This window comes from Rhinoderma darwinii, chromosome 5, assembly GCF_050947455.1.
Source record: "Rhinoderma darwinii isolate aRhiDar2 chromosome 5, aRhiDar2.hap1, whole genome shotgun sequence".
Classification (NCBI taxonomy): Eukaryota; Metazoa; Chordata; class Amphibia; order Anura; family Rhinodermatidae; genus Rhinoderma; species Rhinoderma darwinii.
In genome coordinates, this window is record NC_134691.1 from 205,081,998 (window position 1) to 205,105,241 (window position 23,244).

Genomic DNA, 23,244 nt, shown 5'->3' on the forward strand with positions numbered 1-23,244 from the left:
GCAGGGACCTGTAATGGTGTGCCAACGTCACTAGGCACATTCTTCTCAGTTAAGGGGTTGGTTTGGGCTAAAGTGATGTATGACCAGTCCCTTTGAAAAAATAAGTGACATTATATAGCCCTGTGTTATTTCATCCTGTGGACGTGCTCCAGTTCTAAACTTTTTTCTTCTCCAATTCGCAAATAAATTGCCTTTTTATTCCAATACAGTTTTATTTTAAGTTTTTCCTGCTTTAACTGTTCCGAACTGCTATGGACTGACGCATTTGTTGGTCAGCTGCTTTGTTACCACAACATTACATACAATACTGGCAAATGCGATGACAGGTAGATTTCGCCCTATAAGTACAAGCTGTCGCTCCTATTCGTTTTGATTACTATTTTTTGTTAGAGATAAGAAATATGCAGCATATTTCTAAAAATCAGATCAATGGAGTAATCCATTTTAATGTGCACTTCTACAGGTTAATATGCTGTGGAAGGCATCCACGTCACAAAAAGAGATTTGATAAACATTACCACCTAAATCACATGATTCCTGCTATGGAAGCTTTGCGGCCCAAACACTCATTACACCACTAGATAAATACCTTAGAGGGTGTAGTTTTTTTTAATTGGGTCTTTTACTGGGGTTGTTACATTATTCTGTGAGCTCAAGTCCTCAGCAAGTGTTGAATCGAGCCTGAAATGAATTTGATTTAAAATTGTGCCCTAAAAGCAACAGGGTGCTCCTTTGCTTGTGGGACCCATGATGTGGTAAGAGCACATTACAGCATAATTTTTTGCTGCAATGATGGGTGAGGAGATGTATGGAGCAGGTGTCAGCAGTATATTACAGCGGACTCCCTGCTGTTACTCCTGGTTAACTCCGATACCAGCAATTTGACATTCAGATGCGCTGGTCAATAGCGACTGTGCCATCTAAGCAGTTTAAGAGTTGGGGGGCACCCTGTCATCCCATTCCTTCCCTTCCCTAATTCCGATGGCTTGTCATGGCGCCTGGGGCCCTAAAAAAGGCCCCAAGGTATTCCATGTTTCTCCTCCGTTTTTATATTTTATTGCATGCTTTTAGTAAAATAAACAAAATGCGTTTAGTATTGCAGCATATGGTACTAGCGATCTAACGACTACATAATGAAGTCCCCTAAGGGGACTGAAAAAATAGACATCTTGAAATAAATTTAATTATGTTTTGAATAATCTAAAAAAGCTTTTTCACAATTGTTTTTCAAATTAAAAAAATTTAAACATACCGTAAGTGAAATCGCCATGTCTGTAAAAATCTAATTTTTTTTATTTTGCAAAAGTAGTAACCGATAAAGACCTATAAATATGGTATCGCCATAATTGTATTTACCCGCAGAATAAAATTGTCATGTTTAGTGCACAGTGAACGCTTTTGCAATTTTTTTCCATTCCACCCCACAAATTTAATTTTTAAAAGTTTCTCAATACATTTATATAGTACATTAAATGTACTATATCAAAAATGTCAATTGAAGAGTCTGAATATATAAAATGTGAGCCTGTTCACTTGGTCGTGAATTGAGGAGAAGAGTGAGATTGTTCCCCAAACGTCCACTTTTAGGGTAGGAACACACTAGGTGTAAACACTGCAGATTTTCTCTTTGCGGAAAATCCACAGCGTAATAAAATAGCAGAAATTTGGGTGAGATTTAAACAAATCTCATCCACACACAGTTAAAATAAAATCTGCCAAAAAAAAGTTCATAAATTGACCTGTGGTGCGTTTTTTTAAGCTGCAGCATGTCAATTTATGCTGCGGAATAGCTGCTCTTCTGTTGCGGGTTTTCCCCTTTGAAATCAATGGGATGGTAAAACCAGCAACAAAGAGCTATGTGTTGTGACTTTTGCGGTGGAAATGCTGAGATTCTACAGCAAAAATCGCAAAGAAGAGGGGGGGGGGGGGGGAGAGTCTTTTATTTGAAATCAATAATAAAAAGTTTATACTTACCCTGGATGTGGTCCTATGGACACGATCCGTTTCTGAGCGCAGCTTGGCCTCCTGGGATAACGTGTCATCCCATGTGACTGCTGCATCCAGAATAGAGGGACACGTCGTCATGACTACAGCCGGTGTAAGAATCTTTTTTTAGTTTTTTTCCAGCGCTTCTTTCCGCAGCAGAGAAATTCCACCCGAAAAACGACACCACAGTTACAGATTATCCGCCTAGTCATCCTTTCACTGTCGAGGTTTTCTGGACAATTCTCACACTTCCGACATACACAAATAAAGCATGAGTGCTAAAATAAAAAACACATACAATTCCTATTTCCATATATTTTCTAAAGGTAGACACCTGGTACATTGTGAAAATGGCTCCCGGCGTTGTACACTTATGCGCACCATTATACAACGGTTCTCTGAGCATTTTGTAAAATATGCACAGATGTGCAGACTTTATACATGCCACTTATATCTGTGTCTATATACACATCTCTCTTTAAGGCCTGATTTACACGAGCGTGTGTGTTTTGCGCACACAAAAAAAGCTGTGTTTTGCGTGCGCAAAAGGCACTTAACAGCTGCGTGTGTCATCAGCGTATGATGCGCGGCTGCGTGATTTTCGCGCAGCCGCCATCATTTTGACACTCCGTTTGGATGTTTGTAAACAGAAAAGCACGTGGCCCTTTTCTGTTTACATTCAGAGTTTGACAGCTGTTGCGCGAACCACGCAGTTCGCACGGAAGTGCTTCCGTGCGGCATGCGTGGTTTTCACGCACCCATTGACTTCAATGGGTGCATGATGCACAAAGAAAGGACATGTCATGAATTTTACGCAACGCACTCGCGCTGCGCAAAACTCACGCACTGTCTGCACTGCCCCATAACCTAATATAGGTGCGTACGACACGCGTGAAAAGCACGCGCGTCGCGCGCGCATATATTACGCTCGTGTAAATGATGCCTAAAACTGGGACCAGAAAATCGAGCCCATTTACGGTGTTGATCGGCCACTGATCCTGGAGGTCACCCACTATCTAGCATTGATAGCCTATCTTTAGGATAGGGCATGAATATTTTAAGTCCCGGAATCAAGTTGCTCTAAATGCTGATGTCAGGGTTTGAATTAAAAGTGAAAACACAAGGGAAAAGGGTAATTGCTTATATTTTGCCATAATTTTAAAGGATAACTAAATGTTTGACAGACTTCTGACATGTCATAGTGACGTGTCAGAAGTTTTGGTGGGGGTCCTTGCATTGAGAACCCCACCAATCGCTAAAACGAAGCGGCAGAAGTGCTCTTGTGAGCGTTCAGCCGCTTCGTTTCTGTTTGGCTTTTTCCATTTCTGGAAAAAGCTGAACAGACACGAAGCAGCTGAGTGCTCACATGAGTGCTTCTGCCGCTTAGTTTTAGCGATTGCTGGGGGTCTACGTGCTCGGACCCCAACAAATCAAAACTTGAAATGTCAGAAGTTTGTCAAAAGTTTAGTTGCCCTTTAAACGTGTTGACCACTTTTTCATAAGTCTCCTATAAGAGGTTGATCACTTGGGCATCATTTGCCAGTTCAGGTACCCTTTTAAGCCATCTGATAGAACTAATTCCATCTACACTTGCAAATCTGTAACTATTAGGGTATGTTTACACAGGGCGGATATGCTTCATAAAAGCACAGTGTATCCACCCTGTGCGCCGCACGGAATTCCGGCTGAAAAATCGCACCAAATTGTGGTGCAGTTTTTCGACTGGAATGTCTGATGCAGAAAACTGCACATAAAAAAAAAGGTTCATACTTCGCTTGTACACCGCAAAAAATGCAACATCTGCTATTTGTTCCTTGTTTTACCTCCCCATTTGGGAAAAGCTGCAACAAATAGGCAGTGATTACGTAAATACAATTGACATGCTGCAGTATAAAAAACTGCACCACGTGTCAATTTTTGAGCGTTTTTTTTCCGCTTATCATTTACACGACGTGTGGATGAGATTTGTTCAAATCTCATCCACTCTGCTGCTACTGTATTATGCTGCAGATTTTCCACTATGTGTGAACTGACCCTAAGGCTATGTTCACACGGAGTATTTTGGGGGAGGAATATCTGCCTCAAAATTCCGTTTGGAACTTTGAGGCAGATTTTCCTCTCCCTGCACGCCGTTTTTCGCGGTGATTTTCGCGCCGTTTTTCGCCCGCGGCCATTGAGCGCCGCGGGCATAAAACAGCGCGAAATACGCTTTCTCTGCCTCCCATTGAAGTCAATGGGAGGTCAGAGGCGGAAGCGCCCGAAGATAGGGCATGTCGCTTCTTTTTCCCGCGAGGCAGTTTTACTGCTCGCGGGAAAAAGACGCCGACGCCTCCCATTGAAATCAATGGGAGGCGTTCTCGGGCCGTTTTTGCAGAGTTTTGCGACGCGGTTTCCGCGTCAAAAAACTCGGCAAAATACCCCGTGTGAACATAGCCTTAAACTCTAAGATAAAATACAAGGTTCTTGTGTCCACATTAAAAAAAACGCCATTCGCAGAACAACATGCATAGAAATATTTGTTTGTTATATTTCTGGGCATACTGGAGTAGATCACTATAGCGATCAATCCTGCTGCGTCTTTCCAGTCTGCCTATGGCCTACATTTGACATACACTGAGAAAAGCTTCCGACGTATACGTTAAACGTGGGCTGTGGCAGATGCCTAAACTGTGGCATCGGTCACCATAGACTGTAATAGTATGCATTAAACATATGCGTCATGAACATTCATGTGGTGTATGTTAACCCCTTCTCCTTGCATGCGTTCTGGGCCCTAATGACCAAGCAATTGTTTTCCGTTTTTTCATAGTCACATTCAAAGAGCTATAACTTTTTTTAATTTTCACGTGGACATGGCTGTATGAAGTCTTCCTTTTTGCGGGATGAGTTGTATTTTTCAATGCCACTGTTTTAGGGTACATAGAATTTTTTAATTAACTTTTTATGGGGGGGGGGATATAAAAAAACAGCAATTTAGCCATTGTTCTATGCGTTTTATATTTACACCGTTTTCCATGCAGCGTAAATATCACGTTTCATTATTCTATGGGGCGGTATGATTATGGCAATACCGAATATGAATAGACTTTTTTATTTTTATGTTTTTACTACTTTTGCAGAATAAAACACTTTTGAACTAAAATAATTTTATTTTGCATTGCTGCTTTCCAAGAGCCATAACTTTTTTGTTTTTCCGTCGATGTCGCCATATGAGGGCTTGTTTTTTGCGGGACTTCATTACTACCCTTTTGGGGTACATGGCTCTTAAAAAAAACGTATAAAAGATTAATGAGGGGAATGAACAAAATAGCAATTTTGACATCCGGTTTTTTACAGCATTCACCTTCCAGTTTAAATAATATGCTAACTTTATTTCTTGGGTCACTATGATTGCGGGGATATCATATATGTGTAGTTTGTTTTTTTTACACTTTTACTAAATAAAACCATTTTTTATGGGAAAAAATAGTTTTTATTTTTGTGTACCTTTTTTTATAAATTTTAATTTCACATTAATTATTTTTCAGTCCCACTAGGGACTTAATTTTGCTATCTTTTGATCGCTTATATAATGCTTTGGTATACTTAGTATACCAGGGCATTATTACCTGTAAGTGTAAAACTGTAATGGGCATATAGCCAGGGCAGGCCTTGGGGCCTTTGTTAAGCCCGCCGTCTGCCATGGCACCGCATCGGATGCCTGCAATTGCATTTGCGGGCAGCCGATGGGTGAGAGAGGGAGCTCCCTCCCTCTGTAAACTACTCAAATGCAAGTCGCTAATGACCGTGGCTTTTCCGGGCTTAAATGGTCGCGATCAAAGTAAACTTCGATCACTACGGTTGGAGCAGGAACTTTGCTGTCATCCGACAGCCGAGCACCCTCTCCAGCCTGCACGGGACACCCGTGCAGGAAGTTGATTAGGTCCCCGTGAAAAGGCGGCGACCTAGAATAAAGCCTGTAATTGACCACCGTGAAGAGGTGTATCGGTGGTCATTAAGGGGTTAAACGGACACCATATTAGTCTATAAGTCACGGATGAGACTTTTAGGTATCTGTCAGTCATAGACTAATATGGTATCTGTTTAATGTATACACGGTGAAAAGCTATTGATAAGTCCATGATAGTTTCCCCCATAGACTACCATGTTTAAAAAAAAAAAATGTATACTGCGCAGTATATTTGAATTGTTGTTCTGCTGCATATAACCACACGCTTTGTTCTTGCTTACCCGTTTCCTTGTTCCGTCTACATTTACTGCAAATTGTGATCCATAGCCTTATATAAAACTACAAATCAACATTCTTAAAAAGGGAACCTGATTTTAGGGCACAAAATATTATTTTAAATTTTTTTTGCGGAGTCCCGTAGTATGGAATAGTTGTAGTCTACCATGCTTACTCGTTACTATAGAGAAAAAAGAAAAAAAAAAAAGTATACCGGCCCGACAGTAACCAAAAGGACACACTAAGCTGCTAAGCATAGGGCGAAAATGAGAAGTGAACAAGGTCTTCTATAAATGAATGTTTTATTATAATGGTCTGCTATGTGCCGTTCGGCAAGTTTAACTTAGGAATCAAATCGTAACGTTTTTTTTTTTTACTTACAGATTCATAAGTTTGCAGTTCCAGTCATTCATGGATGTATCCTTTTGAAATATACTTTCTGAAAATTGCCAAAATTACTTTGTTCATGTTTGCTTTCTATTACAAGGTAAGTATAGTTTAACGGAACATGTCAATAGATTTTAGGCTAATTAACCCCTTCACGACTGCCATACGGCTATATACATTCCAACTGCCGATGCTCCGTGCAGTTGTCACGTATATAAACGTTGGCAGCCTGGAACGGGGTTTAATGAGTCCAGTGGGAGCAGCGCTGCACTCTCATGTCTGCCAGGACTTTAAGAGCCCTAGAATGCACCCCCCACTGTAGATAGCGCTACACACAACCCCTGTAGACAGCGCCACCTAAGCTCCCCCTAGCAGCAGAATTCCAGGCTAACGCTCTGGCCGTGGATTCCCCTCCTAGAGGGAGCACCCGACATCTCAACATCCCCACTGTAAATAGTTCCACCCCCCCCCCCCCCCCCTCTGTAGATGGCATCAAATCTATGGACTGTGACGTCAGGGTTCTCTCTAGGAGCGGAATCTCCAGCCTACATTCTGACTGGGGATTCTTCTACATGGGAAGCCCCCAGGCGTTACTATTTATATATGGACTGTGACGTCAGGGTTCTCTCTAGGAGCGGAATCCCCAGCCGACATTCTGACCGGGGATTCTGCTACAGGAGAAGCCCCTGGCATCACTATCCATATATGGACAGTGACTGCTACTGGAGCGGAATCCCTAGCCACAGCGCTGCCGACGCTCAGGCAGGGGATTCCCCTTTTCGTTAGCCGCGGATGTCACTGCTCATATATGGACAGAGGCATCAGGGGCTCCCTCTAGGAGCGGAAATCCCTGCCAGAGGGATTCCGCTCCTACAGGGAGCTACAGTGGTGCTATCTAGAAGAAGGGGGTATCATTTACGGGGGGGTTCTGCCGTCTCCAGGGGGAGTTGGCGCTGCCGTCTCCAGGGGGGTGCGCTTGGCACGGCCATCTCTGGGGGGGGGGGCGATTGGCGCGGCCATCTCCAGGGGGGGCGGTTGGCGCTGCCATCTCCGGGGGTCGGGGGTGACTCGTTCTGCAGGGGGTGGCGCGTTCTGCATTGGGGGGTTGATCTGCAGGGGGTGTGGTGCTGTCTACAGTGGGGTGATATATACAGGGGGTGTGGAAATATCTACATGGGCACTACCTACAGGGGATACTGGTCCTATCTACATGGGCACTATGTGAACACGATCTACAGTGGGAACTGTGGCACTATGTGGGCACTGTGGCAATATTTACAGTGGGCACTAGCTACAGTGGGCTCTGGCACCATCTACAGTTGGCAATGTGGCATCATCTACAGTGGTATTGCCTCACTATCTACATGGGCACTGGTGTTTTCAGGTGACTGGGACAAAAAAAACCCTAATAAATAAAAAAAAAATTTTTTTTTAACTTCCATCAAAAACGGATGGCAAATGGCGGTTAAAAAAACGGTAAGACGGCTGGGAAATTGATTCAAATTTTGAGACACATTGATGCAAAACAGCCATGAAAAACTGACCGTTGATCCTTTAACTGCCCTTTTTTTCACGCCGTGTGAACATAGCCTTATAGCCTTCTTCACTCTCCGCTCACAGCGATCTAGGGTGACTGAGAGAAGACGACTAATTGTTACAGAGCTTGTGTGTGTGTGTGTGTGTGTGTGTGTGTGTGTGTGTGTGTGTGTGTGTGTGTGTTCATAATAAAAATTAAAAACATGGAATTAATTACACTAATCTAGAAAGTTTTGTGAGGGGCATGTCTAGAACGCTGAACTCTAGCCGTTGACAGGTTTCCGTTTTAAGAATGTTGATTTTGTAGTTTTATATAAGGCTACGGATTACAATATGCACTAAATGTAGGAGGAACAAGGAAAAAGGTAAGCAAGAATCAAGTGTGTGGGTATATGCAGCAGATTAACAATTAAAATGTAACTTTTATTAAGTCCGCTTATGATGAGGCTTTTAATCAAAGTAATACTAATTGCTTATATTTTATAAGACTACTGTTTAATTAAAATAAAGAACGCTTGTATTTCTGTGTCAACTAGCAAGATAGGCTCGGTTGACGCTGAGTAGCTAGTTTGGATGATCAGAGTGATCCCTACTAATTGACATCCTCATCTAGCTGCATGCACCTCACTGTGTAAGAGTATGGTCTTGTATATGTAGTATTATATGTGTATTATTGTCGAATAGTAACTTACGCAGGTAAGGCAGGGACTAGCTACTGAAAGACAATAGTTTTATTGCAGCAGCATTTACTGTGCTGTGATATGCCCTACAATATGTATGTCTTTGTGGCAAACTTGCATAACGGCCCTGCTCCGGAACGGGAGTGGGGTCTACAGTGATTGCCACTGAGTAGGGCAATTGTAATTCTGTGGGTCAAGAACGCTTCTTGTGGTAGCAGGCAAAAGCAGGGTTGTATTTGAATAGAGCTTGCTTTACTGACATCACTTGCTATACAGCCCGGGCAGAATAGCTTTGAATATCGTTGATTAAGCCAAACATCAGAACCGCATTCTGTCTGGTGTAGAAAGATACCAAGAGTGTCACTGGCTTATATAGATTTGCTATAACTTGCGCAGTAAACTATCCCATGCCAGGTAAATGACCGTTGTATTAGCTGTGCTGGGACAGGAAGAGCTCTAATCGCCACTCTTTGGTACTTCGTAATTGTAGCTACATAGTTGCTGAGCAAGGATTTGTGTCTTGTCACTCGCTGTTGTTACAAAACGTCAATTGCTACACCGGTGGATACTCCTGCCTACAGTATATTATTTAGTCTGAAATACAGGAGTGTGCAGGAAAGCCTGATGCTTGTTTTGCCGGATGGCCCTTCTTTCGCCACATCCTTGTGAGCTGCCACAATAAGCGTTCTTGCCTATCTTGCTGGTTGACACATTGAGAAATGCAGAGCTCTTTATTTTAAGTAAACAGTCGTCCTGTCACACGGAGCTATGCATGGGACGAGCGGTCGTTACTCCGATAGATCGTCCCCATCCCTTATGTCGGCAGCGCGTCTCCCTGTTTACACATGATGTGCTGCCGACAACTATAATATTTAGCTTCTTTTGACCGATACGATCAGCAGATGATCGAGCCTTTGCTCGTATATCTGCTGATCGCTGCCCGTTTTACACAGGGCAACTATCAGGAACGAGCTATGAACTTCTTGACTGCCCGATAATCACCCAGTGTAAAAGGGCCTTAAGTCATTGGTGGTTTACACCTGTGTGGTTACCTTTTAAAATAGTTCTCTATTATTCAAGAGGGCTAGAACAGCCCCATACCTCACTGTAAATGTAGGAGCGTCTAGGGGTGAGTAGTGAATTGCAAGTAAATTGGTCTAAGGGTGTCCAAACACAAAACAGCCGGTTTTGCGATGAGGTTTTAGGCCGCAATGTGTTACTTGCACAGGTTAAGTATAATTTGTCCAGTAATTCAAGCGATTATTGATATAATGTTTGAATCATAGTATATATTGCAGTGTAAAAAATGAACTATAACTCCCATGTGAAATTTTATTGAATGTCTTGCATTTTCGTACCACATACTTTTTGTTTTCCTGAATTGCGTTCCCAGTCATTGCTATACATTCCTGTTCTGTTAATGGAAAATACTTTGATTGGATTCTCATATCTAGAAGAAGTTGTTTTCGAGCTGGTGTAAGATACTACGTAAGAGGTATAGTACTTCTCTTTTTAGAATCGCATAGAGTGTAGAATTCTTTGTGGAATTTAAAGAGTGGCTAAACATTTAAAAAACTTGTCACATGTCCTAGTGACATGTCAGAAGTTTTGATAGAGGTGGGGGGACCGATCGCTAAAACGAAGCAGAAGTGGTGCTCAGGTGAGGAGATCAGCTTTCTAAGGAAAGCTGATCAGAAACAGAGCAGTACTGCCATTTCGTTTTAGCGATGTCACTGTGTCATGTTAAAAGTTTAGTTACCCATTAAAGTGTAACTGTCAAACAGTGGTGCTTTAAAGAGACTCTGTCACCACATTATAAGTGCCCTGTCTCCTATATAAGGAGATGGGCGCTGTAATGTAGGTGACAGTAATGCTTTTTATTTAAAAAAACTATCTATTTTCACAACGTTAGGAGCGATTTTGGTTTATGCTAATGAGCTTTCTTTTTTTTTTTTTTTAAACTTGTTTTTATTGAAAAGTGAGTTTGTTTTATCACATTATGAAGAATAAAAAAACAAAATGCAGAGGACAACAGTGTCCCAATCAATACACCTAAGCACTCGCAGGTGCTGAACAAATCTCAACAGTATTGCCATCCTGTTTACTTCACTTACCCAAAAAAAGGCATAATAAATTTTTTACAGATAGTACATCCATTCGCTTCACATTTTCACAACTGTATAAAATTCACCCAATATGATTATATGTGAGAGGTCCGGGTGATCCACTACATTGTCCGTCTCATCCCTACCTGCCTATCTTCTCCTCCCCCCCCTCCTTGCATCCACTGCCGTCTCTATTTCCCTCGGAGTGTATGTTGTCTCAGTGCTGTTGCACCATATGTCCCATATTTTGTGGAAGTTGTCCGGCCGATCTCTATGTTTAAAAATGATACGTTCATATGATATAGTGGAATTAACCATCTGCTTCCATACTGTAACCTTAGGAGGTCGACGATCCATCCATCTCATAGAAATGCCTTTGCGGGCCAAGAAAAGGGTCTCTTGTAGAAATATTTTGGTATGACGGGACCATATGTCTTCCTCCAGTATTCCAAATAGACACAACTCTGGAGTCCCTACAACAGGAAATGGTAACATTAAGTTGAGGAAACCGATGATCTCTGACCAGTAAGAGCGGAGGTGTGGGCACATCCATACCATGTGCCAGAAGTCAGCTGGGGCATGTGAACATTTCGGACAAGCCGGTTCTGATATGTATTTCATTTGAAATAGGCGCTGAGGCGTCAGATACGCCTGATGAATATAGTACAGCTGGATGAGCTTATTATTAGCAGCGGGTGACACATGTAAGTGTGATTGTAGTAAGTCTTCAATGGAATCCTCCGTCAAAGAAGGGATTAGTTGAGACCACCTGGAAATAATCGGCAGTGGGTTCGCATTAGCTAATGAGCTTTCTTAATGCCCAAGTGGGCGTACTTTTACTTTCGACCAAGTGGGCGTTGTAAAGAGGAGTGTATGATTCTGACCAATCGGCATCATGCACTCCTCTCCATTCATTTACACTGCACTAGCGATATAGATATATCACTATGTGCAGCCTCATACACAAGCCCTAACATTACTACAGTGTCCTGATAATGAATACACATGAAATCCAGCCTGGACGTCATGTGTACTCAGAATCCTGACACTTCTGAATCTTTTTTGTGAGATTCCGGCAAGTGAAACCAAATCTCGTTTATCTCCGTAATCTCGCGAGATTTGGTTTCACTTGCAGGAATCTCACAGAAAAGATTCAGAAGTGTCAGGATTCTGAGTACACATGACGTCCAGGCTGGATGGTCATGTGCATTCATTATCAGGACACTGTAGTAATGTTAGGGTTTGTGTATGTAGCTGCACATAGTGATATAACTATATCGCTAGTGCAGTGTAAATGAATGGAGAGGAGTGCATGATGCCGATTGGTCAGCGTCATGCACTCCTCTGTACAACGCCCACTTGGTCGAAAGTAAAAATACGCCCACTTGGGCATTAAGAAAGCTCACTAGCATAAACCAAAATCGCTCCGAACGTTGTGAAAATAGATAGTTTTTTTAAATAAAAAGCATTACTGTCACCTACATTACAGCGCCCATCTCCTTATGTAGGAGACAGGGCACTTATAATGTGGTGACAGAGCCTCTTTAAATAAGGCCACTTACAAGATGCACAAAAAGGGTTAAAACCGAGGGCCCTCTTTAAGCAGCTTGCCATTTCAGAGTGTTCTTTTGGCATATACTAGCTCTTCTCAATGAATTAGAATATCATCAAAAAGTTAATTAATTTCAGTAATTTAATTCAAAAAGTGAAACTCATATTATATAGATTCATTACACACTGATCTATTTCCACAATTTTTTTTCTTTTAATGTTGATTATGGTAACTGTTAATGAAAACCCAAAATTTAGTGTCTCCGAAAATTAGAATATTGTATAAGCCCAATTTCAAAAATAATTTTTAATACCGATATGTTGCCTACTGAAAAGTATGTCCAGTATATGCCCTCAATACTTGATCGAGGCTCCTTTTGCATGAATTACTGCATCAATGCGGCGTGGCATGGAGGCGATTAGCCTGTGGCACTGCTGAGGTTATATGGAAGCCCAGGTTGCTTTGATAGCGGCCTTCAGGTCGTCTATATTGTTGGGTCTGGTGTCATCTTCCTCTTGACAATACCCTATAGATTCTCTATGGGGTTTAGGTCAGGCGAGTTTTCTGGCCAATCAAGCGCAGTGATACTGTGATTATTAAACCAGGTATTGGTACTTTTGGCAGTGTGGGCAGGTGCCAAGTCCTGCTGGAAAATGAAATCAGCATCTCCATAAAGCTTGTCAGCTGAAGGAAGCATGAAGTGCTATACAATTTTCTGGTAGACGGCTGCATTGACTCTGGACTTTGATATAAAAAGTATTGAGTGCATATATTGTACATACTTTTCAGTAGGTCAACATTTCAGTATTAAAAATCATTTTTTAAATTGGGCTTCTATAATAATCAAATTTTCTGAGACACTAAAATTTGGGTTTTCATTAACTGTTACCATAATCTTCAACATTAAAAGATAAAAATGCTGGAAATAGATCACCCTGTGTGTAATGAATCTATAGAATATATGAGTTTCACTTTTTGGATTTAATTACTGAAATAACTTTTAGATGGTATTCTAATTCATTGAGAAGGACTAGTATATCGGGAGAGGCTCCTGGTTTTATACAGCAAACGTGTTTATAGCCTACAATGGACCGCGCATATTGCAAAAAATGGTTCTTTTGACATAGCCTGGCCAGTATTTGTCAGCATAGTTGTTTTTTTTCAAATTTTTAACTTTATTTGAAGCGTAGTCTACTACGGTTTACAATATAACCGCATCCCAGTTTTAGTATTGTGTCAATGGTATAGGTATGCACTGTATGGCATACAGTTTCAGAATTCTGGCCTATACATAGGGCTGGGAGATTATGACCCAAATTAAAATCATGATTAATTGAACAAATAACCTTAATTACGATTAATGAACAATTTTAGACCACACCCCTTTCTGCATGCCACGCCACTGAATTACTATAGATCCCGTGAGTTTGCTGTATACTACTGTATATAATAAACCCCATAACTCTGCTGCCACACAGTATAATGCCCCCATAGTGCCTAATGAAAATAATAAAATACATATTCCGTAACCCCGCTCCAACGACGAGTGGAGGAGATTTTTTTTAGGGACCAGTTCAGTTCTGAAGTGGCTTTGAGGTCCTTCTATATTAGAAACCCCCCCCCCCCCCATAAGTCACCCAATCTTAAAAACTACACCCCTCAAAGTATTCAAAACCGCGTTTTCAGGTTTCTTAACCCTTTAGGTGTTTCACAGGAATTACAGCAAATTAACTTCATTCTGTTTCTCAAAACGATTATGGTGATACCAAATTTATATTTTGTTTCTTCTTTGTAAAAGTAGTCAAATAAAAAAACAATTTGTTAAAAATAAAAAAAAATAGTTTCACCACATTCTGAGAGCCCTATCTTTTTTAAATTTTTTGTTCGATTGAGCGGATTTATGGCTTATTTTTTACAGGACAAGCTGTAGTTTTTTGGTACATACAACTTTTTGATCACTTTCTATTATATTTTTATTTTTTTAGAGCGAAGATTACCAAAAAACAGCAATTTTGGTTTTAAATTTTTTTTATTTGACGAATTCACGTGCGGGTTAAATGATGGTATATTGTAATATTTCCGTCGTAGCAGTAACAATTGTGTTTTATATTTACATTACTTTAGAGGAAAAATGGGAAAAGGGTTTTTTGTTTTTTTTTTAACTTTCAATATTTTTTTATTTTCACTACTAATAACTTTATAATATTTTTGTTTACAAATTTTGTTAGTTCCCCTAGGAGACTTGAACCAGTAATCGTTAGATCGCTGGTACAATACACTGCAATACTAATGTATCGCAGTATATTGTCACTTTTACAGACTTTTGAAACCGTGCGATTTGCTGTTCCTGTCCGTTATTCCCGGGTGTCAGCTGTAATACACAGCTGACACCCACAGCGTATGGATCCGGCTCAGCGCGTGAGCCCGATCCATACATCACCCCCCGCACCACGACACGCTATTACGTCATAGTGCACAAAAGTTAATGCACAGCGGGTGGTGAAAATTGCAATTTTCCACTGATATGCCATTTTAGTGCACTATATGTTGTGCCACTGAAGACCAATACTGCAAACTGTTAAGCGGGTTCTCCCAGTATGGCGATTGCCATATATGTGGACGTAAACGGCTGTTCGGGCATGCTGTAGGGCGCAGAAGGGAGGGAGTGCCATTTGGCTTTTGAGCGCAGATTTTGCTTGGTAGTATTTCTGTTTGGGGTTTTACTGGTATTTCAGTTTATAATGTGGGGGCATATGTAGGCTGTGCAGAGTACATCAGGGCAGAATAAGAGGGTATAATAATCCCTAGACGTGTGACCAGTGTCGCACTGATAAATGGTGCCCAATCTTATCCGCCTGTGGAACACTCTGCACACTTTGTGTCACCATATTCTGGGAGCCAGAATTTTTTTTGCGAAAGGAGCTTCGTTAGGGCTTATTTGTTGCGGGACAATCTGTAGTTTTCATTGGTACCATTTTCAGGTACATGCTATTTTTTTTACCACCTTTTATTCCATTTGTTTGCAAGCAGGGTGACCAAAAACAAGTAATTCTAACATGTTTTTATTTATTTTAATATTTTTTTTAGTGTTCACCATGCGCTATAAATTTCAATTTTACCTTTTATTCTGCGTGTCGATACGATTATAGCATATGTATATATTTTTTTTCATGTCTTGCAGCGTTTCCACAATAAAATCCCTTTTTTATTTATTTTTTTGGGTCAGCATATTCTGACAGCCATAACCTTTTCTATGTTTCAGTCAAAAAAAGCTGTTTAAAGAGGCTCTGTCACCACATTATAAGTGGCCTATATTGTACATAATGTGATCGGCGCTGTAATGTAGATTACAGCAGTGTTTTTTTATTTAGAAAAACGATCAATTTTGACGGAGTTATGACCTATATTAGCTTTATGCTAATGAGTTTCTCAATGGACAACTGGGCGTGTTTTACTATATGACCAAGTGGGCGTTGTACAGAGGAGTGTATGACGCTGACCAATCAGTGACCAATCAGCGTCATACACTTCTCTCCATTCATTTACACTGCAGATAGCGATACAGCTATATCGCTATTTGCAGTCACATAAACACACTATAACGCTACTCATGTGTCATGACAATGAATATACATTACCTCCAGCCAGGACGTGACGTGTATTCATTCTCCTGACCACCTCTGTAGCGTCTGTGTGATTTACAGCACAGCAGGCGTAGTCTCGCGAGATTACGCTGTAAACTGTCATCCACAGCGAGATCTCGCTGTGCTGTAAATCACACAGACGCTACAGAAGTGGTCAGGAGAATGAATACACGTCACGTCCTGGCTGGAGGTAATGTGTCATGACCATGAATATACATGAGTAGCGTTATAGTGTATTTATGTGACTGCAAATAGCGATCTAGCTATATCGCTATCTGCAGTGTAAATGAATGGAGAGAAGTGTATGATGCTAATTGGTCACTGATTGGTCACTGATTGGTCAGCGTCATACACTGCTCTGTACAACGCCCACTTGGTCATATAGTAAAACGCCCAGTTGTCCATTGAGAAACTCATTAGCATAAAGCTAATATAGGTCATAACTCAAAATTGATTGTTTTTCTAAATAAAAAACACCGCTGTAATCTACATTACAGCGCTGATCACATTATGTAGAAGATAGGGCACTTATAATGTGGTGACAGTGCCTCTTTAAGGGCTTGTTTTTTGCGGGACGTGTTGTAGTTTTTATTTGTTCTACTGTGGGGTACATGCAACTTTTTGATTACTTTTTTTTCTATATTTTGCAAGGGGTGGTGACCAACAAATAGCGACTCTGGCATTGTTTTGTTCAACGTGCGGGAAAAATAATATTATAGTTTGGGTCGTTACGAATGTGATGATGCCAAATGTGTATTATTATTATTTTTTTATAAAGTTTTCATCTTTTTCATATAGTAAATGATTTATTATAGGACAAAAGGCAGTTTTTGTTTTTTTAACTTATAACTTTTAATTTTGCACTTTTAAACAACCTTTGTATTAACTTTTTTTATTGTGTGTCCCACTAGGGGACATGAACACGAGCAGCATTGATCGATGCTATAATACATTACACTACCTACATGGTGTAACGTATTATAGCTATCAGTGTGCCGCTGACCGGAAGCACATCAGGGCCTGCCGGAGGCTGGTCCTCATAGGCTTCTGTTCCATTGTCAGGCCTCCGATTTGCCATGCCGACGCAATTGCGGGGGGTGCCGATTTGCTACAACTTAAGTGTGGCAATCGCTATTGATATCCGCATTTAAAGGGTTAATTGCCAAAATCAGCGGCAATGAACAGCTGGCCGGCAACATTGGTGTTTCAGCTGTCGAGGACAGCTGGCCTCCAGGTTCCCGGACACTGTCCGTTAGTAACTTCCCGCCAGGACGTACAGTTGCGTCGTCGTGCGCCTAGGAGTTAAAGGAATTTTAAAAGTAATGGCCTATTCTTAGGATAGGCCATGAATATTAGATCAGTGGCGGTCTGACATTGGTCAACCTGCCAATCAGCTGTTTGAAGGGGCAGCGGCGCTCGTACGAACGCTGCAGCCTCTTCATTGTTTGCAATGGGTTTGTTTTTTTTACCTCTAAAGTGCAGCATAGGCTATTATTAAAGAATAATGTAGAGGTTCTTGTGTATGCCTTGTGTATACCTGTTTTAGTTAATGTGTCATTTATGAGTTGTCTGTCATCTTGGCTCCTTCTTGCCCACATTTCCCATCATGCCTCTGGCTTTTTAGAGGCAGAGATGGGGTGGTGTCTCTGCACACTGCATTTGCACTGCTCTGAGCCTTGTCTAAAGCTAGCCATACCGTTTGACTGACAGCTATTCATAATGGCTCCCTCTTACACATGCACACTCTATTTCGGCCGAGCATGCATGTGTTTTCAATAGGGAAAAATGAGTAAACCACTGCCAGTTTCCTCTGGCAGCAGCTTATCTTTTTATGAACAGGAGGATAGGGATGGTTGGAATACAACATGCCCACCCCTTCTGTTCCCAGCCATCTACTGTACACATAAGATGTCGGCCGGTCCCGCTGGAATTGGCGAGTACAGCCTACATACATCTAATGTGTATGGCCAGCCTATGTACAGCATGTAATAGATCGATGACATGGGAGTAGACTGAGATTATGCAGTGTGAGTACAGAAGTTCTGTGGGATGCAGCTTCAGCATGGCTCCACTGGCTCCTGCTTGTGATAGATTTTTCTCTGTCAGCTCTTTCAAGCAGGAGATGGGAGACCAGTGTGAACTTTTAACTCCTAGAAATACACTGGACTCTCTGCCCACTTCACTCAGATTATAGACAGTCGGGAGTTTTATAACTCTGCCGTTTATTATATCACTGTTCCTCTATCCCTATCTAAGGGAGCAGGAGTGCAAAGAGGATAGAGCTAGTTGGGGAGGGGAGGGATCTTGAGCGCTTTTAGGAAGGATTTGATAGGTTATGTAATCCTGAAGTTCACAGGAAGTCGGCCACACACAATAGACCTTCTGTCTACACATGAGTGCATGGTCAATTTTGATGGTCAGACAAAGATCACATGACACAGCAGTCATAAATAATTGCTTGAATTTTTGCTTGGGAGTTAGCATAATTATGTTAAAAAAACTTGTTTTTTTTCTTAAATTATCTTAATTTCTGAAGTAATTTGTGTCAAAGAAATGTTCATACCATCATTACATTGAGTTCTATGAAAACATATTTTTTGTTTTTTTCGAGTGAACTCTTTTGTATTTTTCTTTATATTTTAGGTATCGATTCTGAAGGACATGCAGCAAATTTTGTTGAGACCGAGCAAATTGTGTACTGTAATGGAGGAAAAGCTTCATTTGTTCAAGTAAGGTTCATATAATTGCATTTATTTTTTTATTCCCCTTTTTAAAAACGTCAAGAGAGAAATTATACCTCGTGCATTAGAAAAATCTCAGAAGAAGTGACCTGATTGATCATACCAACCAATCAGATTTCAGCTTGAAAACTGCATCGGAAAAGTGAAACATGGACTCTGGTTGTAATGAACTTCCAGGACTGTTTCTCTCTGGAAATTTTAATACGGGAAACCCAACGGGGGAGATTTATCCAAGCTAGGGCACAGCCAACGTGGAACTATGGAACTCTTATTTTTTTCCTAAACCTCCACCACTGTGTTTAAGCTCAAATAATGCAAATCATACTGTTGGGAATATTATATATTTTTTTCTTTTTATCAATTTAACATATAGACAAAATTGGTACAGAATATGCAAAAACAGAGTATACAAACAACATCCATGTCCGCCCCCTACCCACCCACTTCACCAGCCAGGGAAAAACGAAATAAGAAATTTAAATTTGGATTAGCATTTCTTCCATCTATTTTATAAATTATGTTGTCCGTTTGTCTTCCATTTTTCAATGGAAAAAAATGGGTCAGATCTACATTAGCAACCTTATTCATGAGATAGACCCAGCAAGACACCAGATGAGGTTTATTTTTTTTGCCAAAACAAGGCCCAATAAGACAGTATTTTTCAGTTTATTCACTTGTAAGACCGATAGTAATACCACACAAAATAGTTGCTAGATAACATTCATAGGTCTACTTTGTTGGCATCATTTTTTAAAAGACCTTTTATTTTTCTAGGACACGACGAGGCTTATAACTTGAGCAGCATTATCTCGCATTTTCAAGAAATGCTATGAGGGGCCTATATATCAGAAACCCCCCATAAATCACCCCATTTTAAAAACTGCATCCCTCAATGTATTCAAAACGGCATTTAGAAAGTTTCTTAACCCTTTAGGCGTTTCACAGGAATTAAAACAATCAATGTGAAGGTGAAATTGCCTAAATATTTTTATGTTTTGCCGAAAATTTTTATTTTAATCCATTTTTTTTCTGTGACAGAAGGTTTTACCAGAGGAACTCAACTCAATGTTTATTGCTCAGATTCCCGCAGTTTTTAGTAATATCCCACGTGGCCCTAGTGTAGTAATGGACTGAAACACAGGCCTCAGAAGGAGAGGAAAACCTAGTGGATTTTGGGGCCTCTTTTTTTTTATTTGAATATATTTTAGGCACCATGTTAGGTTTGAAGAGGTCTTGTTTTACCAAAACCGTGAGAACACCCACAAAAAGACAAACTCCCCTCAAGGAGTTTATCGAGGGGTGTAAGGAGCATTTTGACCCCACAGGTTTTTTGCTGAATTTAGTGGAATTAGGCCGTGAAAATGAAAATATAATAAATCGTAGACATTTTAAATTTTTACAGGGAATAAAGGAGAAAAACAACACCAATATTTCAAAAACAGTTTCTCCGGATTACGGCAATACCCCATATGTGGTCATAAACTGATGATTGGACACACAGCAGAGCTGAGAAGGGAAGGAGCGCGCTTTTGGAGTTCAAGTTTTGCTGGACTGGTTTTTGAGTGCCATGTCGCATTTGCAAAGCCCCTGAGGGACCAAAACAGTGGAAACTCCCAAAAGTAACCCTATTTTAGAAACGACATCCTTCAACTAACGTATCTAGGGGTATAGTGAGTGTATTCACCCTACAGGTTTTTTACAGAATTTACTGGAATTAGGCCGTGAAAAAAAAAAGTTACAAAAAAATAATAATAAAATTTCGTTTTAGCTCAGATTTTTTTCAATACCACAATAGACTCTTTTGAGCACAGCAATACCCCATATTTGGTAATAAACTGCTGTTTGGACACACGGCAGGGCTTAGATAGGAAGGAGCACCATATGACTTTTGGAGCTCAAGTTTTGCAGGAATGGTTTGTGGCGCCCTGTAGCATTTGCAAAGCCCCTGCGGGACCAAAACTGTGGAAACCCTCAGTGTGACCCCATTTTGGAAACTACACTCAAGGAATTTATCTAGTGGTATAGTGAGCATTTTGATCCCACTGCTTTTTTTGCTGAATTTATTGGAATTGGGCAGTGAAAATAAAAATTAAATTTTTTTTATTCCACTAAAATGTTGAATATTTTTTATTTTTTTTCACAAGGAATAGCACCCAAACACTTGTAAAGCAATTTCTCCCGAGTACGGAAGTACACCATATGTGGTCATAAATTGCTGTTTGGACACCCCGCAGGGCTCAGAGTCGCAGGAGCGCTACTTGGCATGCAGATTTTGCTTCATTGTTTTTTTTGGGCATCATGTCGCGTTTGCACAGCCACTCCGGTACCAGTACAATATAATTCCCTGAGAAGTGACTCCATTTTGGAAACGACACTCTTCAGGGCATTCATCTAGGGGTGTAGTGAACATTTTGGCCCCACAGGTATTTCATTGAATTTAGTGTTAAATGTTTTTTATTAATTTTCAACAATTAAAGGAAGGAAGTCACATTAACGACCAACATGTCGCCTTAGGGACACAAAGGGAAGGGATTACAACGTGAAGGGGAAAAAAATCAATAATGTGGTGTAGTACGGTACAGAGATGTCTTCATTGGCGAATCCACATTACAGGCATGTGGAATGTGCCGCATGAATAGTTACATAGTTTCGAACATCAAAATACTCAATATTTTTTAATTATAATCATACCATATCACTAAATAATAAGAGAGAAAAAAAAGAGGAGGGAGGGTGGCAGAATTTGATTATATGGATAGGTATCATTTCCATGGTCCCCAAGTTTTCTCAAACCTATCCTGTTTATCCATAATTTTACTGGTAAATTGGTCATTGACCATTATCCATGATAGTTTGTCTAAACAGACCCTTTGCAATGGCTTTTTCCAGTACATCCCTCATGACAGCACTACAGGAGGTTGCCCTCTTGACCTCTGTAGGGACAGGAAGACAGAGAGGTTAAAAGGCCCCTCCCACCACCCACTTGCCAGTGTTCTTCCTGTCCCCACAAGGGTCAGGAGCAGAGAGCGTCGCTCCTGTATTAGTGCAGGAAAAAACTCGGGCAGGGGGCAAGATCGGGGGGTCCGTGCACTCCCCCTTCTCTTCCCCCTAAAGCCCAGGCTAACACCCCTCATACGACGGGTCCCTTAGCTCCCTCCCTAAGACACCTACCGGAGGAATCCTAGGCAGGGTTCTGGTAGTGTGTGTGGGCTGGGGTTTCCCAAGCAGGCTTCGGCCGGACCGCGGACCAGGCGGGGACCGGCAGCTCCATAGGCATGGACGCACCGGCAGGGATCCTCGCTGCACCGCATAGCAAGCCTTAGCGCCGGCTATGGCGGCTGCACTCCAGGTACACGCTGGACGAATAGCCGACCGGATATGACGTCGGGCTACTTCCGGTCCGCGGCCATCTTGGAAGGCGGGAAATTCAAAACGCCCGCATTTAAAGGGACACGCACAGGTATGTAGTTAGAGCTGATAACTCTAACTTGGATTTATTTTTTGTGGTTTGCATATTGCATTGCCTGTTACCTGTCGCGATATGGAACTTCCTCGTCCTGATGGAACTCCAGATATGTCCCAGGGTCACGTGAGTCTCACCCTTGGGGAAGGGTATGACCCCTTATGTATGTACACCATACTTTACCTACCTTCTGTTTTCTCTAGGAAAAAGATTTCTCTCAGAGACAAACTGATAAAAAGAAGGTTAAAAAATGTGCGACTTGTGCAAAAAAATTGCCAGAGTCCCATAAAAAACAATTGTGTCAGGATTGTATTGCCAAAATACTAAAGGAGGAACAACCAACGTTCATGTCCGAACTTAGGACTATGATTCGTGAGGAAGTGGGTCAGTCAGTAGCCTCCCTCGCCCCTCCGCAAGAAACTCCCTCACACTCCCGGGCAAAAAGACCACGGATTGAAGTGGATCAAAAATATTGGCCTCCTTCTCAGGGGTCGGACTCTGAACAGGAGTGCTATTACCTATCGGAAGATGAGTTAGAAGAAAGAGACGAACTCTTACCTTCAACTTCTTCCACTCAAGAGAAAAAAATTTTCTTCTCTTCCGAGATGTCTGATACCCTAATTCAAGCAATACGGGAAACTATGGATATTCCCGAAGTGGACCAACCACATACCATCCAGGATGAGATGTTTGGAGGTCTAACGGGAAAGAAAACAAGGGTTTTTACGGTAAACGAAAATCTTAAAAGAATGGTGACAACTGAATGGGAAGATTCAGAAAAAAGGCTCTTCATTTCAAGAGATTTTAAGAACAGACTTCTCTTTGATCCAGAGGACACTAAGCCTTGGGATGAAATCCCAAAAGTAGATGTCCCAGTCGCCAGGGTTGCTAAAAAAACCGCAATCCCCTTTGAAGATTCCTCTCA

At 41.2% G+C, this 23,244-nt stretch overlaps 1 protein-coding gene across 1 annotated transcript in view; it reads left to right on the forward strand.

Annotated features, from left to right (window-relative positions):
• The window catches only part of SACM1L (SAC1 like phosphatidylinositide phosphatase), a 227,553-nt gene that overhangs the window by 104,659 nt on the left and 99,650 nt on the right, over window positions 1-23,244 (forward strand). The window contains exons 7-9 of the mRNA XM_075826884.1: window positions 6,595-6,628; window positions 10,208-10,309; window positions 18,759-18,844. Coding sequence (XP_075682999.1) covers window positions 6,595-6,628; window positions 10,208-10,309; window positions 18,759-18,844 — 222 coding nt within the window. The remainder of the gene's footprint in view (window positions 1-6,594; window positions 6,629-10,207; window positions 10,310-18,758; window positions 18,845-23,244) is intronic.